Source organism: Gymnogyps californianus, chromosome 4 (genome assembly GCF_018139145.2).
Source record: "Gymnogyps californianus isolate 813 chromosome 4, ASM1813914v2, whole genome shotgun sequence".
NCBI lineage: Eukaryota > Metazoa > Chordata > Aves > Accipitriformes > Cathartidae > Gymnogyps > Gymnogyps californianus.
This window is the reverse complement of record NC_059474.1, coordinates 37,341,071-37,354,539: the sequence shown is the minus strand read 5'-3', so window position 1 is coordinate 37,354,539 and position 13,469 is coordinate 37,341,071. Positions and strand designations below refer to the sequence as shown.

General features: G+C 37.8%; 1 protein-coding gene across 1 annotated transcript in view; it reads left to right on the top strand.

The window, feature by feature from the left end:
• Positions 1 to 13,469, top strand: part of WWC2 (WW and C2 domain containing 2) — a 102,930-nt gene that overhangs the window by 49,732 nt on the left and 39,729 nt on the right. Inside the window, exons 3-8 of the mRNA XM_050896048.1 lie at positions 1,041 to 1,244; positions 2,243 to 2,319; positions 6,957 to 7,036; positions 10,457 to 10,586; positions 11,856 to 12,002; positions 12,969 to 13,042. Coding sequence (XP_050752005.1) covers positions 1,041 to 1,244; positions 2,243 to 2,319; positions 6,957 to 7,036; positions 10,457 to 10,586; positions 11,856 to 12,002; positions 12,969 to 13,042 — 712 coding nt within the window. The remainder of the gene's footprint in view (positions 1 to 1,040; positions 1,245 to 2,242; positions 2,320 to 6,956; positions 7,037 to 10,456; positions 10,587 to 11,855; positions 12,003 to 12,968; positions 13,043 to 13,469) is intronic.

Below are 13,469 nucleotides of genomic sequence, written 5' to 3'. Positions count from 1 at the left end.
TCATTGTACAGCTTCAAAAAGTGCTGAACTAAATCAGGAGATATTAATGATGAGATTGAACATTCAGCCTTAACTCTTCCTCTTTGCATGTTTACATTAAAAAAAAAAAAATCTTAAAACCTACAATTAAATTGATCTCATCACATACTTTCTTAATATATACCACTATGTTATGTCTGATCCTCTTGTCTACGCATTCTTTCCAAGTCTGTCTTCTGTGTGGCTGCTGGAGTTAAAATGGTTGACCTGAAGCCCTTCGTGAATTAAGGGCCTGTTCCAGTCTGCTCATTTATATTACCTGGATAATCAGTGGAAAGAAGTAGACACCTCAAAAAGGCAGTTCGGTCCCATGTATGGTGGGCACCTGTCTTTGATGGAGTGAAGTGCCCTCTGAGGGCGGCCCTCACTGCCTGTTGACCATAAAAGAAAGTTGTATCTTGGATCAGATGCCTAGCAGGAATAGGGATAGAGTTAGGTGAGATGATCTGGAGAGTTAATGATCTGTTAGTTCAGTTACGGGGAAAAGATAAAACTGTTTTCGTAGAGGGAAAGGAGAGAGATAACCACTAAAACATGAATAACATATGGCTGTAAAAATTAATGAAGTGGGGAGGAGGGGAGTTGGAAAAAAAAAAGCAATAGCTAAGATTGCTTTTCATTTTTGTTCAGAAATGCATTCAATTTTAAGATGTCATTGAAAGACTATTGATCCAATTATTTCCAAATTAATGCAAAAAAAAAAGTTTTTTTCTTGAGTTTTAGGATGTTATTAATTCAAGGTTGAAGATGTGGGAATGATCTACATAGGTGTTTACCTGTTGTACCCTAATTCCTAATTTTGCAATTGATCCCTTAAATACTGTTTCTTACACACACTATTGTGGCAAAGAAAAACTTAAATAAAATTGAGCATCTGCTTAGTAATCGAAGGCAAGCTATGGTTTAGACTTCTATAACTGGATTACAGGCAAAGAAACAGTTTAGTTGTCAACCGATTTCAGCAGAGGTCTCTTTAAATCCTTTCTTTTTCTCTCATAAAGAAACAACACAAATAGAAGATCCCAGGAAACAATGGAGGCAAGAACAAGAGAGAATGTTAAAAGATTATCTTATGATAGCCCAGGATGCTCTCAGTACTCAGAAAGAACTGTACCAGGTGAAAGAACAGAGGTTAGCACTTGCACTGGATGAGTATGTACGGTTGAATGATGCCTACAAAGAAAAATCAAGCTCTCGTACAAGCTGTAAGTACAGTAGAGAATACAATGTAACTTCTTTGATCTGTGCCTTGCAGGGGATCCTGTTTCTCTTTAGGATGAGTTTTCAAGGTTTGCTATGAACACCTTGTACTCTGGCTTTTTTAGAGATAGCATCCCTACTTTTTTTTTTAATTTAGTATAAAGATATTCTGCTGGAGAGAACAGTCTTCTCTCTGATACAATTGAACTCCTTTGAGCCATGGTTTAGAGCAGTTGGCTCCGAAATCTATTTTGTCATGCAGTTTGTCAGAACAAAATTCTGCCAAATCTAGGTTCAAAGTAAATAGGATCTCTTGCACTTCATGGCTGCATACTGAAATGACCCTACTGTGTTGACAGGTGTCTGCAATAGACCAAGAAGGGAATTTGTTGCTGCTTTATAAGAATAGCATACAATAATTTTGGAGCCTGTGTGCTGTGATCAAGGGTGAAGTAGAGATACATGTTACAATGTTGGGCAAGGAACTGGCATGCAGTAAAGTGCTGTCAGAGGCCTGGTGTTGTCCAGACATCTCTCTTAGAAGTAGATAGTGTGATAAAAGTAACATGTACAGCTGTGGATGAACTGAGTGGTGGACCTCTGAGGCTTCTGAATAAATCTTCTTCTGCTTTCCAGAAATCTCCTTAGAAATTACAACTTCCAGGAAGAGGTGGTCGCGAGATGGCTCAGCTAGAAGAATGGGAACAGAAAGCAAGGGGTAGAAAGCCAGGGAGAAAGAGGTGCTGCTTTAGGATCCTGGCATAAGCAAAGGAGGAGAGATACCAAATAGTGGTAGGGGAAAAAGGGGGAAATTTTGATTATTCATTAATTATTGCCATCCTGCAAAGCTGACTACTCTATAAAAGAATTCTTTTTTTTTTTTAAGTATTATATGTTTTTCTGCATTTTGTAGTTTTAGATCAATGTGGATTCATCGAGGAAGGGACTAATTAATGATTTAAAAGTACTTAAATATTTGTCCTTTTTTGTCTTTTTAAAAAAGTGTTCTCAGGCTCCTCATCAAGCACAAAGTATGACCCTGACATTCTGAAGGCTGAAATCTCCACTACAAGATTAAGGGTGAGAGTGCTTAACTCATATTCATTTGTATTCTATGTGCAAAGTTTATGACTATAGAATAAGCAAAGCTTGAACTAGCAGTCATATCTTGTACCCTGGTACTGAAACCTCCTAGTATTCTCATTAAATACCATTCAGAGGTTCTTAATGAATTTTTAAAGCTGTCTGTTACTTTCAGGTAACACATTTTGGGGAAACTTTGACAGATATTCTAACTAGATGTGGCTTTAAATAAATCTGGTAACTATTTTCACTTGTATGCTTTTGTTTTTAAAAAGAAGAGTAAAAATCTTTAGGTGAAAATAGAGAAGTAGTAGGCCAAGGTGAGCTGCAGCTAGATGACTGTTTTTACACTATTTTTCTTCTGAGAAATGCACCATTAGCTACTTGAACTGCCTCACAAATTTCTGTTGATTTAAAAAGCACTTTTCAATAATGGTGTGAAACTTTTGCTCTGTTTTGTCAAAATGGAACAGTTCAGATCAAGAATGAAAGTTTGTGTTCGCATTTTGAAATTGCTAATGAACAAAAATCCATTATTTGGTCAACTGTGTTCAGCATGGTCACTAACAGACTCCATATAAAGAACTTTCATTCACAGGTTAGTCTCTAGTGAATTTATCTTGAATAAGGACGAAATGGTGTGAAAGATATTTAAAATCTATATAGGGAGTTCATTTATTTAAGCTGTGGCATATAATGCTCTATGGATAGCCTAGGCTTTCTGTAGTTAGTAATGAAAAAAGTTAGATCAAACCATGCAGGTTAAAAAGACAGCACCTCACAGCATAGTCCTCCGATGAGGGCTGGAATACAGGCTCTGCGGGAGCAGAAGCAGCACAAACAACAGCAGTTACTCAGCTCTTCCATTGCCCCCTCCTGGTTTCTGCACAGAGCAGCACTCATAGAAGCCTCTGAGAGTAACATCCTCCTTCACCTGGAGTAAGAATTATGATTAGGAGTCCAAACAATTAATGTTTAAAAGGAACTGTGGAGTAGCTCATTAAAATTTCAAAACCCAGTATAAATCAGGGATGGAATACACTGTAAACCTGGTGTCCGGATGTTGCCCTCCTGACTGCTTGTACACCTGTTCATCCTTACCAATCTCAATTTGTAGTCCCTTATCCTTTAAGGAGAAGGGAAGGTGGTTAGTGTGAGAACTTATTTCAACACTGGAGGAGGTGGGAGGAAAAATTTTGTAAGTTTAGTAGGGAGAATCAACAGCAGTAAGGACCCTGTCAGGAACAAGAATGAAAAGACAAGGCGAGAGCTTCTTTCTAAAATGAGTGAAGCAGTAACAGATGTTCCCTTTGGCAAGGGGATCAGTAGTATACTTGGGAAATTAACAGTGGTGTTGAAGAACAAAACACATGACCAAATTTAAATATAGTCACCTACAAGTCAGAGAGGGGAAAATTCAGACATGGTCCTGTACTCAGTTTTTCCTGTTACTTAGCTCTGATCACCTCCCAGCTCAAGATGCAGAAACACTGAATCACCTCTTGGCTGCAGATCTACAATTTGTTCACTGAGGAGAGAGGCAGATGTCTTAATCACAGTAATTCATTTTTTGGAGGTGCTTTCCTCTCTTCGTTGTTTCTTGGAGTCAAGGAGCCTAATATCCTGCTGGTTCCCAACACCTGATTTATTGGCATTGCAGAGTCCAAGTTGCATATGTGCCTAAAATAGGTGACCTGAATCTTGTCTGCAGAGTTTAGAAGGGTGCAGTCCAAGAATATCTGTATCAGCATAAAATGTGTTGTCATCCAAAGCCACTGGATATGAAAATCATTGAGATAAGAAAAAGTGGAGCCCTGTGATGCTAGGGCTGGAAAGTGGTTTTCATGGAAGATGGCAAGAGAGGTATGACTATTACCATAGTTTGCCCTTATTTGAATGTTTGAGGGTGCTTGCTAATATGCCACCTTTTGGCATTTTACAGTATATGCATGCATGGACTTAATGGGAAACAAAGTTAGTCTAGTAAGCTGCTAGCCAGCTAGTTAGAATTTGCACATTGTTTAGTGAACTATTAGGTCAGATGTACTAAACCTGTTTCTCTCATGCTGGCTGAGGCTTACTGGTATCATGAGGTTAATGGCGGCTGGAGGAGGGAAACTCCAGCATTCGAGGAAGTTCTGAATTGGCCTTTGGCCTTTTCCATGTTAGCTGTGCTTAATATATGCATGTGGAGCCTTTTGGATACATGAATTGCCTATTGCGCAATAGGTCGTGGAGAAAATATGACAGAAATCAGACAGCTGTTAAATGAAATTAGCAGGAGAAGACAGACCTTTCTCACAAGATTAAAATTGCAGGATCTGATCCTGTAGTGGACTTTGAGTGGGCCCATTTGGGGTCTTAATTAGTAATCAGTAAGATAATTCAAACAACACAAAGCATATGTGATCACAGTATGTTTTAGCAGTGAGTAGGGAATGCACCTTTATAAAGTAACAAGGCGGGGGGGTTGTCATTGTTGTTCCATTAGTACTCGAGTTCTGGGAATAGAAGGGGGTTAGCGCAGGAGCCTGCTTGAAGAGGCAGTTAGGAGGAGGAAGTGAGAGGCCTGTGAAATGACTTAAGATGATGTGCAGAAGCAGTAGAAAGGGGATGAAGGATAAAAGAAGTGAAGAGTTGTGAAAAAGTGGGAATTATGAAAGTTTTGAAGGAAAAGATAAGGAGCACAAGAATAGTTTAATGCACGTATGATGCAGTAAACACAGAGTCTATATTATGATGTAGGTCACATCCTTCTAGGATAATGTGCCTAACTTACATTTCTTGATAATGAAATGATGATGAATTATGGCAGAGGACACTCAGAAGATGATCTTGAGGAAAAATGTAAGGGTTTCTGAGAGGTGCAGTCCTCTAAGTTGAAATCAAGTGTGCCTTCTGCTATTATAATAAATTCACATTTCTGATTTAAAAAAAAAAAGTTTACCCATTCTGTGTTTCTCAGAAAAGTTGGGACTTCTTTCATGTTTTACACATTACCTTGAACATAGAGGTGATAGTTGTTCATTTTCTATAATCTTGATCAGAACACTTGAGAGATTATTTTGGGGGTTTTTGTGCTAGTCAGGGAAGAAATAGTTAAGGAACGCTGAATGTGTACTTAGAGACATTGTCTATTTATCATGCTAACTATTCAGTATGGTCAAAATAAAAACAGTTTTCTGTGAAGTAAAGCAACTAGTGATGATAGTTTCCAAAAGCCTAACCCCCAATCTAGAGAACAGATTTTGCTTTGGAGAAAATGGAGATTGAAAGCATTTTATTTCTGTCACAGAAAATTCATTAGCCAGGAGCTACAAACTTGAATGCCTAAGTATTATTTACAAACCCATACAAAGATCCCGCAAATCACTGGTTATTTTAGATATACAAAGCATTTTAAGTCTCTTGGAAAGCTACAGCAGCTGCTGATGTTCAGTACTTTTAGTCACCTGGCATGCTTTTTTTTTTTTTTTTTTTAAATTTGAAGAATAGCACTGAGTAGGAAGTCTAAGGAAGTCTTGGAGACATATTTTGAAATTAATTTCAGTTAAAGTGGTCAAAATTCTTCATTTTAATATAATCCATTTTTCAGAAGAGTTGAATATCTGAGGACCTATATGAAAAGAAGCAAGAATTTCACGATGGTAGGTGAGAGCAGGGGACTTCAGCAGGCTTTTCCTTTTTTCACCTTACTGATGGGAAAGTTAAAAAGCCTAACAATATCTGGCTAGTATGTAGAGTGCAAACAAGCCGGGTATAGATGTATAAATACCAAAATTTGGGACTAGGCATTTCTGTCTCTGTGTGTATGCTGAGGATTAATTTTAATTTGTGTTAAAGTACAGTTCTTTATAGGTGGTCCAGAAACTTTGTACATAGTGAGTGTACTAAAGTGCATTTGGGAAGGATGACATAAAAAATTAAATGGAGGATTTTTTATTTAATCTTGATTCATAAATATTTTGTAGTATACTCAAATCTGCTAACATCTGAAATAGCAATATTAAGATTAAAAAGCAATTGAGCATGCAAATTTAGGGAAAGTAGGGAATGTTTTGCCAAAGACATTTCTATTAAATAGACGCATATATTTGCGATCCAGATGTGTTTAGTGATTGTTGTCTTTGAATTAAATGGATGTGAATTATATATTTAGGGATCCAGTGTCTGTAAAGCTTTATAAGAAAGGATGGTTCATGGGGGAGGGGGGAGAGTCCATGCTTTGTCTTTTACAGTGCAAATGACTTGAGAGCTTCCTGGAATGAAAAAGTGAAAATATAATAAGCCTAAGAATAAACAGGCATGTCCCTGTAGGACAGTTGGAATGCGTACTTAACAAGTGAGAAGTAAATTACTTGTTAAAGTTCTCTCAGGTTTAATAACACAGTGTGGTATCGATACAAATAAGGAATGTGATTTAATCTGCTTGTGTCCCTTTAATACTAAAGCATGTTGCCCGTAGACATCAGGAAGAGAACAGATCCTTTTGTTTTTAATATGTGTCAGTAGAGCAATTTACTCTCTTTTTTTGGTCTCATCTGATGTAGAGAATACATTAATTGTTCAAAGCCATGTGTTCTGCCTTTTAACAAGAGGAATTTTCTAACTCTTGCTTTGATTTAACACACAAGGTTAAGAAGCTGAAGAGGGAACTCTCTCAGATGAAGCAAGAGCTGCTGTACAAGGAACAGGGCTTTGAAACACTGCAACAGTGAGTAAAAGAAAATAGTTGAAACTGACTTAATTCAGTCACCTGCTTTCTTTTTCTAGCACGGAATTGAATCCATCTTATGTGAGAGAACTATTCGGGGGAAAAATGAGAATCTAATAACTCTTTTTGTTGTAGTTAGGAAGCAGGAAATCTGTAGAAATGGCAAACCTATTGTGCAAGTGTTAACATGAGAAATCTGTTCCCCCTCCTATTTTTTTTCCATGAGGTGGCTTGTGTTGCACAGAGGCAGAAAGAAAGGCAGTGGTTAAGGGTCCGGAGGAAGAATTTAGCTGCTTTGCGTGTCCTGTTTAAAAAATTGTAAAAAAAAAAAAATTTGAAAAAGTAATTAGGTCTGTCTTTCCTCCTTCTCTACCTCTGAGCTCAAAAGAGAGAGAGAGAGAGAGGAGGATGCTGTTCTCGGAGGTATAAATGGTGCACAACTGTGCAGGGTTTGAGATGAGTCACAATTTGAGGATTAGAGACCTGACTTTCTTTGTTCCAGTTGCTGGGATGCCTGGTGTCCAAAGGGCTGATGCTGAACTGGGTGAGCATTCTGGATATTTAACCAGTTGGATTATTAGGGAATGAATTTTTTTCGGTCTGAGCACTCCCTGCTGCTCCTGACTTACAAAGTTGGGCCCTAAAATATTAAATGTTACTGGAACTGTCACCACAGAGAACTTGCTGCAGAGGAAACCTTGCTAACAAGTGTGTTTTCTTGACTAATGTGAACAGAAATTTATTAATGCTCATTGTTCTGTGTCTTGTGGTATGTACCCATACATTAAGGATACATTTACACAGTAAAATGCTGAGCTGTGTGCTCTTAGTACACTAGTTCCAGTAGCAGAAGCAGTGTTGCAATGTTAATGTAATATTGTCTGGATTCATTTACCCTTTTTCTCAGGACGTCCTGTGTATGGCAGCGTACTGTCAGACAAGTAAGAATCTGTATCCTGGAGAGCTTGCAGAATATATAGGGAAGATGGACAAAAGGTGGGAGAGGGGAAGTGCATTTCCATCTTACAGGGAGAGTACTAAAATGCAGAGAAGTGATTTGCAAAGGGTGAGAGCAAATGCGTTTGGAGCTGAGAGACTGGAGGTCAGTTCCCAGTTCTAATCAAAGCATTTTGTAGGCTATTGCCTATGTATTTTAATAGATCAGTTCTATACGGTAGGAATTTTTTTAAGTGGGAGAAAAAAAATCTGGTCCAGGAAATGGCCAGTCACAACTAGGGACATGTCAAAATGGATGAAAAATGTTTTTCTAGTATGAAGAATTTGAAGTCAATTGGGAACTGAAAACCTTCAGCACCTTAGGAGGATGCCAGTCAAGTCTCTATCCTCCTTCATTTTGACTAAACCAGAAATGTAAGATTTGTTTGTTATTTAAATATATAAAGACTAGCGAGGAGTGAACGGAGAAAAGGATAGTTGATTGAATTTATTTAACTATAAATCGGATTTCATTTGAAGTAAAATTTAGAAGAAGAAAGACGTATTGATTCTAAAGCTTAAGGTAATAAAAACTCATGCTGCTGTCCCAGGATTAAAGGTTAGCTAATCATGCTGGTTTTATTATATTAATTCAACAATGAAGTATTGTTTTAAAGCAGCTTGCTCACAAGCCATTTTGATAGGAATCCAAAGCATGTTTCAGAAACTGTCAACAGCATTCCACAGAAACACAATGGACGTTTGTTTTTAAAATTCAGTCAGCCACTTTCAAACAATACTAATCCCATTAATTTAAAACAGGAAGGTGGAATATCTTATATGTCAGAGATCCTTCTTGTCCATCTTAATTATATACAGAAAAAAGCAGTTGCGATTTGAATGTGGCACATCATATTACTAGGCAGCATGTGGTGTATTACCCAACTGTTCATTCATGATCCCAATTGTTGGCATATCCTGTATCTATTTGACCTTAGCAACCTGATAAGTTACCAAAAACTGAGTCTTGTCAGACAGTAAGTAAGTGCCTACCTATGAAAGAGTTTGAGGAACTTTCAAGCTGAAACAAATACATCCTTGAATAGGAATCTGAGTGCTGAGTCACATAGGTAATTTTCTTACACAAATGCAGTTCTAGTTTGCATAAAAACTGAAATGTGGAGAAAGGAAAACAGACATGCTCACAGCTTTAAAGACTGCTTTAGAACCTTGATATCTTTGTGCAGAAAACTGGAAGAAAAATAGAATCCAGTTACAGGTATTTTGTGCAAGTTGGCGTTCTTGCAGGAGATGCTCGAGATCACTTCTGATTATTAAAGTGTTTGTTCATTCCTCACTCACAAGGTTAATGTCTTCCAGCAAAGATGATGGATGATGATAAAAACAGAAAACCAATTGCATTATAAAAGAATGTATTCTCTACTAAATGCTTGACTTTTGTGAAGATGGCAGTTGCTTTTAATTTTGTGAAGCACAGCTGCAGTCATTTCTATGATGCTATGAAATATTCAGTTAAACTAGAGATCAGAGAAATGTGTTTACAAACTGTACTTCTTGAAGTAAATATGGAAATACTAAAATGAAATATCTTTTTATCTCTAAGTTTAGGGGCTTTTCGGTGTTTTTTTTTTAAGTTACAGTTTTTAAAATCATTGATAGTCCAGGAATTTAATAAATTGTCCAATATATGACATATGGTATTAATTATCCAGAGATTTTGTGAATAAAGAGAGCCTGGTGACTGGCTGAGCAGAACAGCTGTTCCAGACGGTTAATGCCTAGGATTAGGGTGAATGAGAGGGAAGCTGAGACGAGAATGGTGCTGGTTACGTTTCTTCTCTGCAAGGCTGATTAGTACCAAGAAGCTTGCCTGTCTGCCCATGTCACGATGTGGGTCTGGGTAGAGGAATACTACTACTAATAAATTCTGCTTCTGTAAGGATCACAAACAGTTAATAGTATGAAAGGTGTACCCAAAAGCTGCTTCTATGCTGCAGAGAGTTATGGTGGGGATGGGAATTTTGACAGTGTTGTCAGCAATAATGCTATACTCCTGGTAGCATGTGTAGGAGTCTTCAGTGCTCTGTGCCCCTTAATGTCTTTAAGACTGGATCAACTAAAATTGCTTGTGGAGCCTCTGCCTTTGGTAAGGCCCCAGTAGTTTAGCTGAGGTGATTTTAAAGTCATCAGAAGTATTTTTCCATGAAATTTCCTGATGTCAGCAAAAGCCATTCACTGGGCACTGTGTGTGTGTTAGATAGCTTGATGTTTTTGCCAAGGATTAAGTAGTAAGTATTTTAATGGAGACTTCAATGTCCTTTTTCTTCTTTGCATGTCTGTTACAGGAAATGGTATCTCTTATCTCCTTCCCTTCTGTTCTCTAACTATGCTTCCACCTGAAGCAGAACAGCAGAGATGTTAGTGTTATTCTGTATCTGGTATTAATATTCTCTGTTTCCACAGAATTGACCAAAAAATGTCTGGAGGCCAGAGCGGGTATGAACTGTGTGAGGCCAAAGCCATCCTGAGTGAACTGAAGTCCATCAGAAAGGCGATAAGTTCAGGGGAGAGAGAAAAACAGGATTTAATGAAGGTATTTTGAACGGCTGATATAAGTTTTGTGTGGATTTGTTTTAACATGACTCACTTTCCTGATGATAAATACTTTGCATTTTATACTTTTTAAGGGATTCTCAAAATTCTTTGAGCCAAACTAGTATTAAAATCAATTTTCAGATGCAGAAACTGAAGCCTGTGACATTCCTAGTTCAAAAAGCCACTCTGTGTCAGAGAACATAGATTTCTGAACTTGTATGTAAGTGTCGTGGTTTAACCCAGCCAGCAACTAAGCACCACACAGCTGCTCCCCCCTCCCAGTGGGATGGGGAGGAGGATTGGGGGAAAAAAAAGTAAAACTCCTGGGTTGAGATAAGAGCAGTTTAATAACTAAAGTAAAATAAAATATAATACTAACAATAATAATGATATATAATAATAATGGTGATTGTAATGAAAAGGAATATAATAAAAAAAGGAAAAGAAAAAAAAAGAAAAGAAATAAAACTCAAGGGGAAAAAAAAACCAGTGATGCACAATGCAATTGCTCACCACCTGCTGACCGATGCCTGAGCGGCAATCCGCCCCTCCCGGCCAGCTCCCCCCAGTTTATGTACTGAGCATGATGTTCCATGGTATGGAATACCCCTTTGGCTAGTTCGGGTCAGCTGCCCCGGCTATGCTTCCCTCCCAGCTTCTTGCACACCTGCTTGCTGGCAGAGCATGGGAAACTGAAAAGTCCTTAACTTAGGATAAGCAGTACTTAGCAACAACTAAATCATCAGAGTGTTATCAACACTATTCTCACACTAAATCCAAAACACGCTGTACCAGCTACTAAGAAGAAAATCAACCTATCCCAGCTGAAACCGGGACAAAGGTACAATGCATATGTTACCTCTAAACCACAATTTAAAATATTAAGTGGACAAAATTGAGAGATATGTTTTTGAGATGCATGGCCATTTTCTAAATCGGTGAAAGTTTTCCAAATCTAAATTGCCCTATTTCCATTTCTGAAAGCAGATCTTTGTTTTTAATCAGTCAAATACTTAATTGGTTGACAGGTTAAAAAAAAGACACACAGAAAACCACATGAGCAGTTTTTACATTGTCACAGGTGTTGGTCACTCTTAGTGTCACCTACCAACTGCTTGATTAAAAGGATAGTTTGTTTAATGTGAAGTAAACCCAGAATTTTTATAATGGAGTCTTTTATGTAAACATCTGTTGGAGATACATTGGTATAAACACGGTAAGGTGCAAAGGAACTTTAACACCACCTCCTTCTCTGTTTCCTGGACAGAGTCTTGCAAAGCTGAGAGAGAAATTCAATCTTGACCAGACCATTGGGACATCTGAACCAAACTTGAGTTCCAGCTCTGTAAACTCCCAGCTGTGTTTTTCTAGACAAACTCTGGATACAGGGTCTCAGACTGATACTTCTGGTGAGGTGAGCTTTTTTCCATTTGTCAAATGTAAAGAGAAATTGAATCAGAATGCTATGGTTAATGGAATTGGAATCAAATAGTTGTTTACTGTTGCTGATAGGTGTATATATATACATGTTTGAAAGAATTACTTAGAATCAGTTATCTGATTTCCCCCCCCCCTTAAATTTTAAATCAAGATTCAGATGAACTTTATATGTTTGGCATGAAGTGTTTATGATGATCTGATTTAATCAAATAGTTCCAGTACAGTGAAGATCAGCATAAGTAGATAGTGGTTTTTGGATCTGTCTATAGGATATGTTTCACCTTACAGACTTAATTCAATATGAAGATGTTTTATTTTCAGAAACAAGATCTCAGAATTTAAATATGCAATTTCATTTCATGCAGCTGAAAAACTGTTAGTGGAACTACTTGTTCAGTGATTCATTAAAAACTTGTTTCACTGATGGTGTATTTTACATACACAGAAAACTGTGCTTAATTTTGGTACCTTCTTTGAAGTTCTATGAGCTAAGTTTATAAGGAAGAGACTGTACAAGGTTTTCCAGACAAAGAGCTAAGTTTTTCTACGTTTTGTAGCAAATTTATTGAAACCCTACTTTGAAATGCACTGACTTAGTTCTAAATTCTGAGTTCAGCGGAGCTCAAAGTAGGAGATCAAAATTTTGGGTACAGTCACTGCAAGACTTTCTTTGAAAATGCTCTTGCTTTACTCTGATGGAATATGGACAATTGGTTGTACAGTAGTTAAAAATAGATGAACTGGATCAGAAGAAAACAGCACTGTTTTGTACATCTGAGTAGATTACTAACTAGGCATTTAACAGCAAGTGTGTGGCTGCAGGTGAGTGCGGTTTTATTTTTTTGAGCCGTAATTTTTCTAGCCTGTGCGTGGGTTTTGTTGATTCATCTGACAGCTTTACACAGTAATAAGGCTAATATTTTCTTTTTTTCCTCAACAGGTTGGAGCAAGAAGTAGATCAAACTTAGCAGAGAAGGTCAGACTAAGTCTTCAATACGAAGAGGCAAAAAGAAGGTAATAGGGTTAGTGGCTTTGTTAAGTTACAGCCTTGAGCTGGGAAGGTGTGTGATCTCTGCAGCACGAACATCGTGCTCGCAGTGACATCTAGTGGACGGCTCTCTGGAGGCACTGCGGGCCTTACTGCAAAGTGTTTCTTTTCCTTCGCGATGCAAGCAGACTTTCAGGAGCAGTCGGTGCTTTTGAACAGTAGGTTTTACATTTAATGCGAAGTTGAATGTGTTAAGAAAGAAAACGCAGACAGTGACAAATTAATGGCAGCTCCAGGATTAAGGGAATAGAGCGAGCTGGCTTCCCACTGAAAGGAGTCGCCAGGTTATTTATGGCCATTATATCCTTCTTTGGGATCATCATTTCAGTTTACTATGCCACTGAAGGCTCTTCAGCTTTAGAGTTGCTTCAGACTTCCAGTGCAGATTTAGTA